Below are 17,403 nucleotides of genomic sequence, written 5' to 3'. Positions count from 1 at the left end.
TCTGCCTTCCCTTATTTGGGGGTTCTTTTTGACGACCGACGCTCTTGGGTCACGCAGCGTATGCACAAAAGGATCATTTTAGCCCGAGCCTCGGGAGCCATCATGGAATTCGTAAAAAGAATTGGCTTGAAACCTATCCCTGCTCTCTTAAAAATTTATAATGCTAAGTGCATCCCAATGGCGACTTCTGGGAGCTACTTATGGGGCTATTTAGAGATGGGTGACATCCAGGCAGTAGAAAATGGTTTCTTTCGAAAACTACTATCGCTCCCTATCTCTGCCCCTGTTTTTAATATCCATGAGAATCTTGGAGCTGGGTATATCTCAGACCAGATCGCGGTTGCTCCCATAATGTGCTGGCTAAGAATCTGGGCTCAACCTCCACCCAACTTAAATCAGCTGATCATACAAGACTGCATTATGCTGGACAAGGGTTTAGATATACCTTGGATTCGCTATATCAAGTCTCAAATGGCCCTTCTTGGCTGCTCTGAATTATTTTTAAACCCAAGACCTATAGCCAAACCGGTGATTAAAGACTTGAAGCGGCAGTTTTTGAATAGATCTATGCTGTGTAGGGAGGAAAGGGAATTAGTGAAACCTAAAGTGAGGAGTTCTGTTACACTGAGCATAACTAGTCTGTTGCAACCATATCTAACATATATAAATAGACCTTATCATCTGTCTGTCTTAGTTAGATTCAAGCATAATATGGTCTCCTGGCTACTGGCCTTTCCGAAAGGGTTTTTTAAAGAAGGTCAGATAAGACCCTGCCCTTGTGACAACTTCTCAGATCAAAATCTTCTTCATATGGTATTTTTCTGTGAATTTTATGACTCTCTGTGCAGAAAATTTACTATCCCCCTCCTAAAAGGTCAAAACTTCGAAAAGGTTAGGCCGGCGTTTGCCTATTTACAAATGTTGGCATCGCCATTGGTGTGTTTTGGGGTCGCAAGCTATTTAACAGGTGCCATTAGGTGCAGGAACAGGCTGATGATTGCATAAATGGGACTATTTATTTATGAATTTCTGTAATAATTTTTGCATTATTATTTGTATTTATTAACTTAAGCCTTAGTATGTTAGACCAGACTATGTTGTATCGGATGGGTTTTAAAAATTGTGTATACTATGAAACCAGGATAATAATGTATGTATTTATGAATTGTTTGTTTGCACTTTGATGGTTTTAATCTAACCGAATAAAGTTAAACTTGACTTGACTTGAGTTTAAAGGAATGTTTTTTTTTTTTGGAAACCTTTATTGATGCATTCAACGTATTACAAGCGCGGCCTACAACCACAGGGGCCGGCCGCAAAGTAGCAAATCAACGTAAAGTTTATGCATCTATCATCGACCCAGGCGACATCTGCAAAGAAAGTGCAACATATGATAGGATGCGTCACCAGTACAAAGGACATATCAAAGGTTTCTTTTTTTTCTTTTTTGAAGAAGCAGTAGTGGCAATACTGTAAGAGGCGTCACGCCATACTTTAAGAAGCAATGAGAGATGAGGGGATGTACCACGCACTGCAGTCAAGAACAGGTAACAAATAATACAGCCTTAGTCACGTGACAGAACAGGAATAAAAATAGATCTATTAGCAAGCAATCAAGTGCGAGTACCATCCAGTAAAACCACTCTCAGGAGACAATAAAGTAGAAGCTGGTATAGACGCCCCATAAATCAAGAAGTGGCAGAAGGAGAAACAGCCGACCCAACTGGAAAGAGAAAAGGAAGAAAGGGACCATAGAACAAAACAAACTAAAATAACAAAACCCCCCCGAACACCCGCCACCCTGCACCCCTGTAATGGCTACGGCCTACCCCACTAACAGCGTGCCTGTCGCCCCGGAACTACCCTAAAGAAAGGAAAAGAAAGCGGAGGAGGAGAAGAACATATACACTCCCGATCTCCCTTACCCCCCACCATTGGCGACCTCCCCAAGACATCTTAGCCACTGTTGAAAGCGAGTATAGAACCCCAACTTGGGGAGGACATAAACAAAACCACCCGACCCCCGTTACAATATGAGGTACAATCCCAGCTTGTAGCACATGACGCAGCAGACCCCAGAAGCCAGAATCAACCCTGACCAGTACGTGTCTTTACGATAGTCCTTGTCGCCCATTCCAGAGTCCTCATAAGGAAAGCGAAGCATTCAATACAGTACAAGTAAATGGAGTCGGATCGAAGACAGGATAAAAGATGGCGACATCCACAATTCCTGCAAGGAAAAATAAAGAAGGAAGGCGAACCTCTCCGATAGTCACTAAAGAGCTGTTCGTGGCGATCAAAACTTTTAGCAACGGTGTTCCGTCGAGCAAGGATTGAGTAGGGAAAGTCAGCAATGATCATAGGTACGCCATCCATGGAGCCAGATGCATCAAAGCGGGCGAAATCAGGCTTCCGCCCAGGGATCTCAGAATGGTAGGCAGAGGACTCCACAGGAACCACAGCTTGCTGATAGCATGTCGGAGCATCGCGCTCCGGTCTCAAACAAACGTTGTTTAGCGGTACAGACATCCGATCGTACATGAGAGCAAATTGAGAGTGGAGTGCCCCAATGGCGGCCATTATGGACCTCAACGATATTGTGCCGTCCGTCCCCTCCATCCCCTCTCACGAAGAGACGAAGCAGGACACGAACCCCGGACACAACTCCGAGGCACCAGGCACACACAAAGCCGATGACAACAGCTGGCGCTCACAAAACTGGCTGAATCGACACCTTCGCCGCCCGCGGGGCCAAGCCCGTCGACCCCGGCCCGGAAGGTTCTCCGGGCGTCGGACCCCCAACCGCAGCTGCCGATCTTCACTTGCGTCACTGTACCACTTCCGCAGCGTAAGCCGGTCACTGAGTTGCCATTTGAAAATGCCAAGAATGGTCCAAGATCGGGAGACCAGACGCAGCCCTGGTCTCACAGCCGATGTTGTGCAATTCCAACCCGGATGGGCTAGAAATCGAGGTCCCGGCTTCAGCCCTGGAGTAGGCCAAGACTAGTACTCGACATAACTTCGTCACCCGGTAAGTTGGAAAGACCGGGATTGCACCACAAGAGTCAGGAGCACTTCATGCGCACAGGAGTCCGGTGTGAGGAAAGGATAATCAACAGGATATGAGAGCCGCCGGCGGAGGTTGGCGGAGCCGGGAGCCTATGCGGCCATCTTGGTTCGTAGCGTAGCTCCTCCTCGAGTTTAAAGGAATGTTGTATGATAATGTGAAGCATTACAAGTAAATAGCATGGGAATAGATCTATTTGTTTGGAATTAAGGAACTGTAGAGTAATATTGGTCTAGATTAAAAGGTCAGGTGACAGTTACACTATCAAGCAAGACCTACAAATCCATGTAGGTTAATAACTCCTACACCTATCGTTGCTGCTGCCAGAGAAAAAACACATAAATGATATCGTTATCCAAGTCACTTTCTTAAAATTCCAATGTCTTTTATGTGCCCCTGAAAGTTCAGGCTTAGGCAGATGGATAAATAAACAACATAATCACAGCTGTGTGGAGGTCAAGCACTTAATATGGAAGCACACAATATCTGCCCACTAAAAGCATGACCTCCTAGCTAACAACATGCGGGCGGAGCCAACCCCCCCTCTCTAGTGGTCCTCACATAATTGTCTGGCGACTGCTGCGCTGTCAAGACAGACCGTAACCACATCCATGTCGGCATGTAAAGCTCTGCATGTAGTTTTACCTTTTCGCAGACCTTTCAAAGAGTAGGCCTGTGATGGTGCGCTCATGGGACAGGCATGTGAATATTCATAAATGTTATTATTTCTTCAATGCAAAATTGTTCACTAAGCACAATTCTGCTTTGGGGGAGCACAGCGCTCATGTGCAATTACACATTTGTTTTTTCCTCATGGAGAACCCCTTCCATTAAATTCTCCTTACACCTGAAATTGTTGGTTTTCTGTACCTCTCAGACACTGGAAAGGGATTTACTTCACCATTGTGCATGCTTTGAAACACCTACTGCATGAGTTTTACTCCTGTGCAATATTCTGCTCTTTAATGGATAATTACAAATTTTGTGCATCAGTAGAATACTTTACAAGTTCAATGTCACCTTTTGTGAATACCCTGCACTCGTAAATCTAGCAAGTCTGTCAGTCACAGACGCTCAGTTAGCATGCATGAATCATAAGGTCTGTTAGTGGCATTTCTCCATGACTTGCTTACTGCTGCAAACACAGATTTTTAATACCAGTGGACTTTGGTTCTTGGGAGGGTTTGTGGGTTTTAACCAAGTTTGTTACCTGATCAGTCACTGACTGCCTACCTTTTGCCCCTTTCTCTTGCAGATCTGGCAGGATCAATGCTGCACACAGGGTAAGTGCTAAGTTTTTTGGTCCTTAAGTTTTATTGTGTTTTGTAACAGTTACTTCCACAACTCACGCCTGCTCCTTAGCGCTTGTGTTCAGGTTACTGATCCGGGTAGTTTGGGGTGTTCATGAGCATGCCTTCCATGCTGTATGAGGGTGCTTTGCCACACAAAACTGTGTTGTTTTGATGTCGACTATGGCATGTGTAGTTGGTTAGGATGATGTACATATAAGCCAGTGCTTAATTTGAGCCAGTGGTTTCCGGTGCTCGGCACCAGCACTTAATTGTCAGCACTGGTGATTGTGACAGCCTGCCACAGGGTGGCGCTGTCTGGCTAATTTAGAGATGACCACAAAAACAGCTGATTCTTAGTGCAATATACTTTTAAAATGACTTTTACCTGCCACCCAAGCCATTCTTAAAGCTTTGGGGGCCTGAAATGTCACACTTTTAGGAGTATGATGGTTAGTAGGTGTGTTGTTACTATCATTGATGCATGGAAGGGGCAATGTGCTGTGCAAGCTGCAGTGGCCTCCTGATGAGAGCCCTGGCACCACTTTTTCTTTTTTTTTTTTACAATATAAGCACGAATATAAGCATGCAAGATATGCAATCTCAGATGTGTGCGAGGGTGGGCATGTTGATGTAAACGGAGGGCAGGAGTAGGCCTAGGATGGCAAGGAGGGGCAAGTGTGGTACTGAGTGCACCTCAATACTGGCCGATTGGCATTCGGTGCTGTGGTGAATGTGTTAGTGTGGCCGGGAGATAGTGCCACCACAAGGTATTTTGACGTCATACGCCCACTTTCTTCCACATGCACAAACCATGCACCAACCCCTGCTCACCGTAATGCGTCCAGTTTTGCATGGATAAAGCGGAGGGATGGATTTGTTAGCTGTTATTTTATTCATGCATTAGAAACAAATCTCACACAAAGAGCTTTTACTCTGATGTAAACCAATACGCCCACAAGTGACTCTGACATGAATCAGCCTGCAGACTATTCCGTTTGTGGTGTGCACTGTCGAACAGCCTGACCTCTTCCACTAAGTTAGACATGTATGGGCGAGGCAATCGGTGACCTCAATTTTGTGTTCTCTCAGTTTTGTCATTTCAATTTATGAGGTGCTGAGAAGGAATGTGATGTGCCCAATAATACACGTTTGGGGCCCGGGATGTGCTTTTATCCAAAGTGTCTTATTTCAAAATTCTGCAACATAAACGCATGACAATCACTCCTCTTGCCTTTACTCTTCAACATATGTTAAGATGTGTGCGTTTTTTAGAACTAAATTCGTAGGCATTCTTAGAAATCGTTGTGAAGCTTTTTTTAACTTATGAAGGTGCTAACAATGAGGTAAGTTGTCCTGTACACAGTATGTAGTACCCAGTACTTGCGGTATAACAGAGATAATATAACTATACTAGCACGCAAGAAGTGTAAAAGTCATCAGTGACTATAAGTCACCCCGGTAAGGAAATGTTGCTATTGTTTTGTGAATATAGTAAACTATGTTTGATTGAGAGGCAAAACCCTTACTTGACAAGGACACAACTCACATGATAAGTCAACCTAACCTGCTATTCAGGAACGAGAGGATTGGTCAACAAGAACAATTGTTACTTACCTGTAAACGGTGGTTCTCCAGTATTGGTGTCTTTCATAGACTCACATTCGACCCACTCAGCTCCCCTCAGAGGCTCGCTTCTCCTCCTAGACTCTTTTGTCACTCTTGTGCTACGAAAATCTGAGGGCCTGAGCCTCTAACAAGAAGGTTCTAGAGGGGTGCTTGCGCCTGATTGGCTGTAGTTCGGACTAGCATAATGACATGGATATGCTACGAAAGTGCTTTTTTCTTTTAATGTATTCCTATGTGTTAATGCTAACCTTGGTCCTTATGAGTATTTATGGTTTTAGAATGTATGTAATTATGTTTTTATATACATATATGATTGGTTTGATTGCTATTTTATTTACAGTGGGGCTCCCACTTCGACAACGGGGAATATTCAAGCATGTGAATCTATGAAAGACACCCCAATACTGGAGAATAGAAGTTACAAAAGTGTCTCAGGATAGCCTGGATTTTAATATATGAAATGCAGTGAGCAGGCGCTCAACCGGTTTCCAAGGTAGCACCGTCCTTCAAGGAGGTATCAGTCGGAGCCTGGTCCTACTAGCAATTCGGATTCTGCAACCTGCATGCATGTGTGGCAGGGCACTGATGCCCCCTGTATGTGGTGCTTAAGTGATGGTCTATGGTGCCCATGCCTACACACGCCCAGGCCGGAGGGGACATCGTAAGGATACAGCAGGCAGCAGAGAGGAGGCAATAATGGAAGTATTGATGTGAAAGTGATGCAGTGTTAGTGGTTTGGCCATTGGCGTTGTGGTGGATGCGGGAAGTGATGTCTGCACATATTTAGTAACAAGGCAGCACCCGCAGCACTCTTTAAGGTAAATAAGGATGATGACTTGATGGTGCAACCTTTTACTTTACCCATCAGAATAAACATTTTTTTAGAGGATTGATAGGGTGGTCTTACTTGATAGGATAGACAAATTTCCTGCCAGAGTAACATCACTGAAGTGATCACTGGTACAAATCTAGATGGATTCCCTCTGTTCTTGCATGCGTTGTTGGATGTGTGAAAGCATTGCATTACTGCTCTTAATGATGGGTGGGCGACATCATGCTGCATCCTTTGTCTATTGAATTCTGCTTGTGTTGACATGAGTACGATCCTCAAGTGTATGCTAAATTGAACAACAACGGTCTTTAGCGTCAAGAGTCCATTCTTAGGTAATTGAGAGTGTAAGTAATTGGGTTAATGGTTGAAGGGGGTAAGTACTCACCTCAAGTAATAATCATAGTCCTTGTTAAGGTTAACTGCTAAAGTCACTAAATAAACCTGAGCTCAACCCCCTAGTAGCATGGCTCAGGGCAGACAGGCTTAACTTTGAGGCAATGTGTAAATTATTTATGCAGTACTAAAACCGTAATAAAGTCAAAATGTAAAGCAATAAAAATCCCAGAACAAATGAGAAAAACAGAGTTAAATTTAGTAAACAAAATGCCATAAACATGACAAAAATTCAATGTGAGAAACTGGAGACATGAATATTAAACAGTTTGAGTCGGAATATGGCCAAGAAGCACAATGTGTCAATGATAGACAATGGTCGCCATAGAACTGGACCTAGACGCAATTTGACACTGAATGCAATGCAGCCTAGGACAGATAATCTAACCAGGTTGATCTTACTCAAAGGTTTTAGCTTCCGTTTTTTAATCCTTTAAGCTCCAATCCATGTCAGGAAAAAATGTATAAAGTCCCCCCCCCCTCCCCCGGAACATAGGGGAGGCACTTAGAGACTCACAGGGTGGCAGGCAGAGGCCAACTGGAGTGTCTAGTCCAGGTAGAATTGCCACTGGTCAGCTGTACAGTTGAAGAAAAAGGCCTCTTGTAGCTTGCTGCATCCCTGTAGCTTGAACAAGAGGTCAGCTTTGTGATCCTTGGAGCCCACTTCTTTGTCCTGAGTAAGAGAGCGAGAGAGAGAGAAGGAGAGGGAAAGAGCAGGTCCAGTCCTCCAAGGGTCTTCTCAGGTTGCAGACAACAGTTTAGCTGTCTTGCGATTTTCCTCAGGTCCAGAAGTGTTGTGAAGTGGGTACCTGAAGATGGCACTTTTATGTTTGGCACAAGCTAGTGCATGAGAATTAAGTATGAGCGGAAAATCCGTTCCGCTCGCGGATTTTGCGAATTTTCGGTAAATTCGCGATCCGCGAACTCCCGCGAATTTACCGAGAATTCGCAAATCCGCGAGCGGCGGATTATTCCGGGGGCAAAAGTTGAAGCCTGGCCTGTTGTAACTATTTAACGATGGCGCCGGCAAGCTGCCAGCGCCATCCTAAAATAGTTACTAAGTTAGCTTCAACAGGAAGCTCTAATAGATAAAATAAAGCAGGTGCTCGATTTTATCTATTAGAGCTTCCTGTTGAAGCTAATTTAGTAAGTATTTTAGGATGGCGCTGGCAGCTTGCCGGCGCCATCGTAAAATATTTACAACATGCCCTTCCTGTGAGCCCAAAAACAATCGTGAGCGTCGTCGAGGCAGGTGTGCCTTCTTCACAAATCTACCGTGGAAAATCAGCTGTGATGCTGGATAGAGGCTTTTGCATCCTTGACTTTCACGAGCGCAATACCCGTGCTGTTTCTGTGACCAGGAGCTTATTTCTCTTCATCTGCTGAACTGATCTTTCTCTGACCTTTTATACACACAAGAAGCATGTGTGAACTCGCATGGTAGCCCTGCCCGTTTGGCCCCGCCCACACACTCGCGGTTTGCACCGTCTTCCCGCCATTCACCCACTATGATGGACAGCTCACTCAAGGGACCCCTGCGCTCTTCGGGGCGATTGCATAGTAACACACACATGGTCGCTCGAACTAGTTGATGCTCAAATTCAGTGACTCATTCATTAGCCCAAAAACAATTGTGAGCTTCGTCGAGGCTGGACAGGTGTGCCTTCTTCCCAACTCTACCGTGGAAAATCAGCTGTGATGCTGGATAGAGGCTTTTGCATCCTTGACTTTCACGAGCGCAATACCCGTGCTGTTTCTGTGACCAGGAGCTTATTTCTCTTCATCTGCTGAACTGATCTTTCTCTGACCTTTTATACACACAAGAAGCATGTGTGAACTCGCATGGTAGCCCTGCCCGTTTGGCCCCGCCCACACACTCGCGGTTTGCACCGTCTTCCCGCCATTCACCCACTATGATGGACAGCTCACTCAAGGGACCCCTGCGCTCTTCGGGGCGATTGCATAGTAACACACACATGGTCGCTCGAACTAGTTGATGCTCAAATTCAGTGACTCATTCATTAGCCCAAAAACAATTGTGAGCGTCGTCGAGGCTGGACAGGTGTGCCTTCTTCCCAACTCTACCGTGGAAAATCAGCTGTGATGCTGGATAGAGGCTTTTGCATCCTTGACTTTCACAAGCGCAATACCCGTGCTGTTTCTGTGACCAGGAGCTTATTTCTCTTCATCTGCTGAACTGATCTTTCTCTGACCTTTTATACACACAAGAAGCATGTGTGAACTCGCATGGTAGCCCTGCCCGTTTGGCCCCGCCCACACACTCGCGGTTTGCACCGTCTTCCAGCCATTCACCCACTATGATGGACAGCTCACTCAAGGGACCCCTGCGCCCTTCGGGGCGATTGCATAGTAACACACACATGGTCGCTTGAACTAGTTGATGCTCAAATTCAGTGACTCATTCATTAGCCCAAAAACAATCGTGAGCGTCGTCGAGGCTGGACAGGTGTGCCTTCTTCCCAACTCTACCTTGGAAATTCAGCTGTGATGCTGGATAGAGGCCTTTGCATCCTTGACTTTCACGAGCACAATACCCGTGCTGTTCTTGTGACCAGGGGTTTCTTTCTCTTCATCTGCTGAACTGATCTTTCTCAGACCTTTCAAACATACAAGAGGCATGTGCACTCGCATGGAAGCCCCGCCCCAAATCCGCGGATCCGCAAATCCGCAAAATCCGCGGATTTTGCGGATCCACGATCCGCAAATGCGCAAAATCCGCGGATCGTGGATCCGCAAAATCCGCCCATGCCTAATGAGAATGACCCTCCACCCCCACGTCCCCCTCCCAGGGACGCCCTAATCAAAAGGATAAGTGTTCCCGGGGATAACCCTATCCACTTTGGGCATTTTCAAGATTGGCCAAGTCTTCAGCCACAATCAGCTTGGGCTCTGAGGACTGGAGATGTGATGAGGAAGTGCACTTTGGTAATCCTAGTGTACTCCCACATCTAACACCAAAATCCAGCTTGATGCAGTCCCCATACTCACAACAACCTCAGAGACAGTAGTCTGGTAGAGCAGAGCACAGCTGTCAGAAACCAGATGCAGCATCCTGTGTTCGTTCTTTAAAGTGCACCCCACACTTTATAGGTAAACCCAGCAGACCTGTCAAACACACTATGGCACAGTAATGTCAAAAGAGGCCCTCCATGATTGGGGCCTGACTGGATGGGGGGCAAAAGAAGGTGCCTGCCCAGGTGTAAGCTAACATTTGCTGGAGACAGATGAGATCTCTTTGAAGTATGCCCCAAGTATCATATGAAAAGTTCCAACCCAAGCAGGATGTCACATTCAAGCAGGACTTGGCACTTTATTGTCAAAAAGGATACTCCCCGTTCCCCTTCCATATGATGTCAGATTCAGATGGATTATCTCAGCCTGTTTATGCCATCCTATTGTTTGCTATTGGGAGCAATTTCACACCTCATTTACACCTATTTAAAATGATAATTACTGGCCGACCAAAGTGGGAGAGTAAAAGGCAGATTAAGCTTCTGGGGATATCAGGCAGGGCAAAGGTAACTTTCTAAATATTAACTTTCTCTAATAGGTAGAAAAAAATACAACCTCACAATTGAATTGCATGTTTAATAACTATTAAAATAGTGGTTTCATTATTTCTCTAGCTGGCCCCATTCCTAAGATACAGGATTAGTATTTGATATTGCATCTCAGCGCATTCCTATTCAACAGCCAATCCTACTACAGGGAGAATAATTTTGAGGTGCGAGTCACTGTAAGGACATGTTTAACATTAATCCTTTAAATGTCCTACTTTTAAATACAATGCACTCTGCTTGTAGGCAATAAGGCCTACATAGGGGTGACTTATAAATATCTAAAAGGAAGGTTTAGACCTGACAAAAGCGGTTATTTTGTTGGGTTGAATTTGCAGTTACAATCAGTGCAGCCAGGTTACTGGTAGCTGGGCTTCAGCCATGTTTACATTGTCACTGTAGTGTATGACAGAACTGGTGCTGCAGTCCTCTTATGACAATTAATGTTCAGGCCTTGAGAACACCTTAGTACCATATACTAGGGACTTATAGGCAGGAAAATTATGCCAATCATGGGTATGCCAATGTAATCATATGACAGGTGAAGCACAAGCACTTTACCACTGTTCAGCAGGGGTAAAGTGCATTGTACAGAGAGTTCAGTAGCCAGCAAAAATAGGTTTCAGCAAAAGGCTAAAAAATATGGGGTGACCTTGCAGTAACGGCAACATTTCCAACAGGGAGCGACCCACCAGCATGCACAGGAGAAACTCATTCATTGTAAATGTTTCTTAGTCACTACCCAGGATTGAACAAGGGAGAAGACCAAGGCAAACACCAGTTACAGGCAGCCCTACAACCCCATGGGTCTTTCTAGGCATGACGTGGTAATAGTCATTGGCATGTATGGGACACCAGCAGCCATCACAAAGCATGTAGAGAGTTCACCCTGGTGTAAGAAAGGAGTGGCAGAAGGAAGAACAGGATATAGGTCATTGTATCAAGACCTGGACATGAAGAAATTAGCCATAGTCAAAGGCTTTCTGAGTCACCCATAGTTGATATAGATCAATCTTAAGGCATCCACTAGTTGCAAATAACAAAGGACCAAAGGTCACAATCGGGTGTGGAGACTTACAAGCAGGGAGACTAGGCAGGGGTTTGCAATATAGGTCCATGCCAGATTTTCACCATAACCATTAACCATGTAAATAATTGGGGGGCGTCTAAGATGGCCACATCTGTTTGAAGCTCCGTCGGTCGGCCCTGCCTGCATGGAGCTTACAATGATTTGAGCCTTCTTCATGCCAACAACTCTGCTCCATCCTGCAGCCGCGCCTGACTGGCATACTCTGGGCGAGGAAACGGGGTCCAGAGATGGTCCGCGACCCGAGAATGGCAGAGGGGCTAGGGGTGCCTCGCTGCCTTGGCCCTGATTACGCCCTTCTGCGCCACGGCTGGTTGGTGAGTACTGCTCCCGCTGGGCCTCTGCTGGCTGCTGCCCCCCTCTCGCGGCTATCGTTGGGCCTCCTCTGTTCCCCCTGGTCCTGGTTGGGGCCGTGTTGCTCGGTTCCCGGCCTCGGTGACGCGCCCGCGATTTGCGGCCTGTTGCGCGGTCCTGAGCCGGGGACTCGATTTGCGGGCAGCCCGGTGGGGCTTGGGGGTAGGGGCGGGCGCTCCGTGTGACACGTGGGGGCGGGTGGCGGTGGCGGCGCTGTGGGGGTGGGAGGCGCCCCTGTCCTGTGGCGGCCCTGCCAGTTCTCCACGGCCCTGAGGGTTGCTCCGGCCGCCTTCCTGATGCCGGCAGCCACATAAGCCACCATTTTGATGCCGTTTTGCGGCCTTGGGCCCAGTTGTAGGCCGCTATTCTGCTGGATTTACGACCCCCGCCGATGCGCAGTGAGTGGGGTGGATGGAAGAGGGGCGCGGGAGCCCCCAGAGTTGCGGGCCCGTGGGCCTTATCAGTAGCTAACCTACCGCCACACTTCTGCGCCATAATACATTTGTGTGCTGGTTGGAAGTCCTGCACTAGGGCTGACAGACGGGCGTAGTGCGGATTGTGCCTAAGGGGTGGCGTTGACCTGCCCTGGCCTTGCTACCTGTGCGCATTATCGGTTTCCCAATCTGTGGGAACTGTCGGACTTACCTCTGTTTGCGCCGCTTGGAATCTGTGGTGCTGTCTCCTGGGCCAGTTTCATTGACACTGTAAGTTGTACACTCCGGCCACTGCCTGCCGTATCACCGCTAGCACCATGGGCAAGAAAGATCCCGCCCAACGTAAAATTAGCTTTGAGAAGGCTGCCCTTGCTGACCCGGTTCCCCCCCAGTTCCTCCAAGGGAAAGGGATCGAGGCTGGCGGACAAGACGCTGCGGCCCTGGTGGCCACCATGATGAAGGAGATGAAGGTCGGTTTTAAAGCATTAGACAGCCGCTTCAACAGCTTAGAACAAAAGATTGCTGACATGGGAGCCAAGGTGCAGGCACACGACCGACGGCTAGACGTGGTGGAGTCCAGGGTCTCGGATGTGGAAGATGGTGCATCCAAATCGTTAAAACGTCTAGACCGAGTCGAAAAAATCCTAAAAGAGGTGGCCATAAAAAAAAGAGGACCTGGTGGCGCGTAGCCAAAGAAACAACATCCGTATTCTTGGTGTGGAGGAAACGACATCGACCAGACGTATGGATGTTTTTGTGGAGAAATTGCTGGTGGAACTTAATTAAACCGATCTATTCCCCTGCCCTCCCCTCTCCTTGTATCTTAGCGCCAAGACGCCGCGGCATTCGTGCGCTCTATAAATATTTCAGTCAGTCAGTCAGTCAGTCAGTCAACTGTTCGGCAGGGAAATCTTCACGCAAGGGTTCGTGGTGGAGCGAACCCACAGATCGTTAGGCCCCCGCCCTCGCCCGGGCCTTCCTGCTCGCTCCATCATCGCCAGACTTATGAATTTCCGGGACCGCGATGCTGCCCTGCGGGCAGCGCGTGAGAAAGGAGAGATCCAGTAGCAGTGCCCTATCTTTTTTCCCTGACTTCACCATCATGGTACAGGAGGCGCGGCATAAATATAACGGCGTCAAGGCTGCACTCTGGAACTTGGGCCTCCAATATGGGATGCTGTATCGAGCGAGGTTGAAGGTGGACGTGGCTGGCAGATTCCACATTTTTGACTCCCCCACAGACGCACAGGAGTTCTGCCAGAGCTATAAAAAACAGGGGTCGGGCGCGGTTGGCGCTTCTGGCAATTTCTACCCGGCGCACGGGGACTCCCAGGCTAGCGCGGATCTGTTCTCAGATACTGGGGCTGGCCGATAGCCCGTCCTTTAATTTCTAATCCTCTTTGTTGGCATATATATTTGCTTAATGTTGTTTTTCTATTCGTGTATAACAGGATGTGTTGGTGGGCCCGACTGTAGAGGCGTGGCCACCCCCCATGGCGGAGGCCTTTGATTGCTTGTTCTGGGGTATTTTCGGTAGCATTGCATGTTGTGCTTTCCAGATGCCATTGTTTTTCCATTTACTATGTCACACCATGGGAGCATGCTGGGTTTGCCTCTGGGAAGTTACCGTGAGGCTGGGCGGTGGGAGGGGGATGGGTTTGTTTTTTGTTTTTTCCATTGATGATGGTTATATTTTTCCTGATGCATGCAGCACACACCGGAGCGACTTGTTTCGCACAACATTTTGGGCCTTATTGATTATGTCCCCCACATGACTAGGCTAGGCCTCCAGCCTGGGCCTTCCGGGCTATCATTGGTGTCCTGGAACATTTGGGAGCTGAATGACACAAAAAAACGTAGAGAGGTCTTCAATTATATCACTTGTCACAGGGTCAATATAGCTTTCCTACAAGAAACGCATCTGACGGCCACAGATGCCACGCGGGTGGCCAGTAGCTTGGGCGCCCACTGGTTCTTTTCACATTACAGTAGATTTTCTAGGGGTGTGGCCATAATAGTTCATAAACAGGTGCCTTTTGTTTACTCACACAGCATTGTAGACAAGGAGGGTCGAAATTTGATAGTCATGGGGGCACTTTTTGGATATACGGTTACACTGGTGGGAATTTATGGTCCCAATATTGACACTCCCTCCTTTTTTCGGGACCTTCAGGTGCAACTCCTCACACTTGACACTGGATACTTGATCATGGGCGGGGACTTCAACTTATTGATGACCCCTGCCAGAGACAGCACGTCCTCCTCCCCGGACACCAAGGCTAGATCCCGTACAATTCTTTTGGAGCTGTGCACTCACTTCGCCCTGGTTGACATTGAGGCGCAATTACACCCACAGTCCCCTGACTACACACATTATTCTGGGTTCCATAATACCTGGACCCGAATTGACTATTCGCTCCTGTCTCCTGGGGTCTCTGGTTTGGTCGATGGTCTTCCACGCACGTTGTCGCACCACTCCCCAGTAGTGCTTAAATTGTTGATTCCCAGATTGGGTGGTTATGAGAAACAGTGGCGGTTCCCTGTGAGGGCATTGGCGGACCCGGTTTTTACTGAAGACATTCGGCAAGCCATCGAAGAATATTTTGATCTTAATACTGGGACAGTGGGGACATGGCCGGTGCTGTGGGAGGGGTTGAAGGCCACTATTCGCGGCGCTTGCATTGCCAAATAAGCCGGCGTCTTGAGAGATATACGCACCACACTTACCCGTATTGAATCGGCCATAGCGGCACTAGATGGAGAGCTCTTACAGGACCCCACTGGGGACAGAGAGGCCAGGCGCCTGGCCTTAATGATGGAATTTAGAGAGGAGGCGGATAGGGAACTACGATTCTTAAATAGACAGAGCACTGCCAGACAGTATGGGGAGGGGGACAGGCCAGGTAGGCTGCTGGCTCGTCTGCTTCGGCCCCCATACCAGGCAACCTACATCACAGAGATTAAGGGACAACAGGGACACCTACATCATTCCACACCAGACATCTGTGATGCCTTCCTCTCATATTACAAAACATTGTATACATCAACGCTAGCGGGAGACCGGGAGGAACAGGGGGAATACTTGAACGAAATAGCAATGGCTTATCTAGAGAAATATATGCAGGACTTTTTAGCTGCACCTATCACTCAGGACAGCGTAGTTGAAGCCATTGAGGTGTTAAGAGGCTCATCGGCACCGGGACTCGACGAATCCTGCGCTGAGTTCTACAAGGACTACAAGGATGTTTTGGCTCCCTGTGTTGTGGAGGTATATGCGGAGGCGCTGGAGTCTGGCAGTCTGCCCCCCACACTGAGAGAAGCAGTCATCATTCTCCTTCCCAAGCCCGGCAAAGACGCCAAATTATGCAGCTCTTTTAGACCCCTCTCTTTATTAAACCTTGACTACAAGATCTTGGCCAAGATTCTTGCCATTCGGCTCTCTTTGCTGATGGAATCCATCATATCCCGGCACAGTGTGGCTTTGTCCCGCATCGCTCCACTTCCTTGAATCTGAAGACATTGTTTGCTGTCCTGCATTGTATTGACCCCTCTACCCCTGCGGCCACTATTCTTCTTGATGCTGAGAAGGCATTTGATTCGTTAGAATGGCCCTCCTTTTTGTCCACTATGAGACGCATGGGTATGCCGGAATGTTTCGTCTCCACAGTTGCACTTTTGCACACCGCGCCCACAGCCAGAATACGCCTTAATGGCACGATCACAGAGCAGTTTTCATTGTCCCGCGGCACCCGGCAGGGATGCCCCGGTCCCCGCTGCTCTTCATTTTAGCTATGGATCCACTAGTCCGTCATTTTCAGGAGCGACATTTGCACAGAGGACTCCAGTTCCACACGGGTCCTCTTTTAATGTCATTGCATGCCGATGACCTGATCTTATATGTCCGGTGACCTCAGGCTAATTTGGAACCGCTTATCCGGGAAATAATACGTTCAGGTCTCCATATCAATTGGCATAAGTAGATTATCTTCCCACTGACTCCGTGTACTGAAGAATGGCATTGCCCTTATCCTCTTGAATGGAACCAGGACTCAGTGAAGTACCTGGAGATCCACGTACACTTGGACACTGTCACCATTGTGCGTCTAAATTACGGGACCGCACTTGACTTTCTGGAAAGCCAGATTGAAAGGTGGATCCGACTTCCTTGATCTATGGCTAGCAGAATTGCCATAATTAAGATGGTCGTACTTCCGCGGTGTTTGTACCTTTTTAATAACATCCCAATTCCCTTTACCAAGGTTTTTTCACACAATTGCGTTCTTTATTATTGCGATTGGTCTGGGAGACAAGAACCCACGAGTGGCAGGGAAGGTCTTAACCCTCCTGTATGAGAGGGGTGGCTTTGGGGTTCCTGATTTTTATCTTTATTTTTTAGTAGCACAATGTTCGTATGCATATTTGTGGTTCCACCCTGATGCCCGGATTTTATATTCGAAACATGAAGGGGACTTGGTCCTGCCTGGCCAGCTCTCCACTGTCCTTCCCAAGGGATTTCTGCGTGATCCACAGGACATACAGACAGTTTCGGCGACCTGCTGGGCCTGGGAGAGGATGCGCAGGCTTCTGGGCCTGGACCTATTGTACTCTCCGGCTCGCCCTTTGCCCAATGCTTCCTGGCTTCCTATTACTGGGGAAGCGGTGGTCCGACGCACATAATCCAAATTTCACATACAAACTATTGGCGACCTATTCCCTGAGGGGCATGCTTTCTCACTGTCT

The 17,403-nt window shown here is 47.6% G+C and overlaps 1 protein-coding gene across 5 annotated transcripts in view; it reads left to right on the top strand.

Annotated features, from left to right (window-relative positions):
- Positions 1-17,403, top strand: part of ARHGEF10L (Rho guanine nucleotide exchange factor 10 like) — a 763,679-nt gene that overhangs the window by 227,472 nt on the left and 518,804 nt on the right. For all 5 annotated transcript variants that reach the window (XM_086922050.1, XM_086922049.1, XM_086922052.1 and 2 more), the window contains one exon: positions 4,323-4,350. In XM_086922050.1, coding sequence (XP_086778176.1) covers positions 4,323-4,350 — 28 coding nt within the window. The remainder of the gene's footprint in view (positions 1-4,322; positions 4,351-17,403) is intronic.

The sequence above is a fragment of the Lissotriton vulgaris genome, chromosome 5 (genome assembly GCF_964263255.1).
Source record: "Lissotriton vulgaris chromosome 5, aLisVul1.2, whole genome shotgun sequence".
In the NCBI taxonomy this organism is placed as follows: Eukaryota; Metazoa; Chordata; class Amphibia; order Caudata; family Salamandridae; genus Lissotriton; species Lissotriton vulgaris.
Note: the sequence above shows the minus strand (reverse complement) of the source record. Positions and strands in the feature narration are given on the sequence as shown.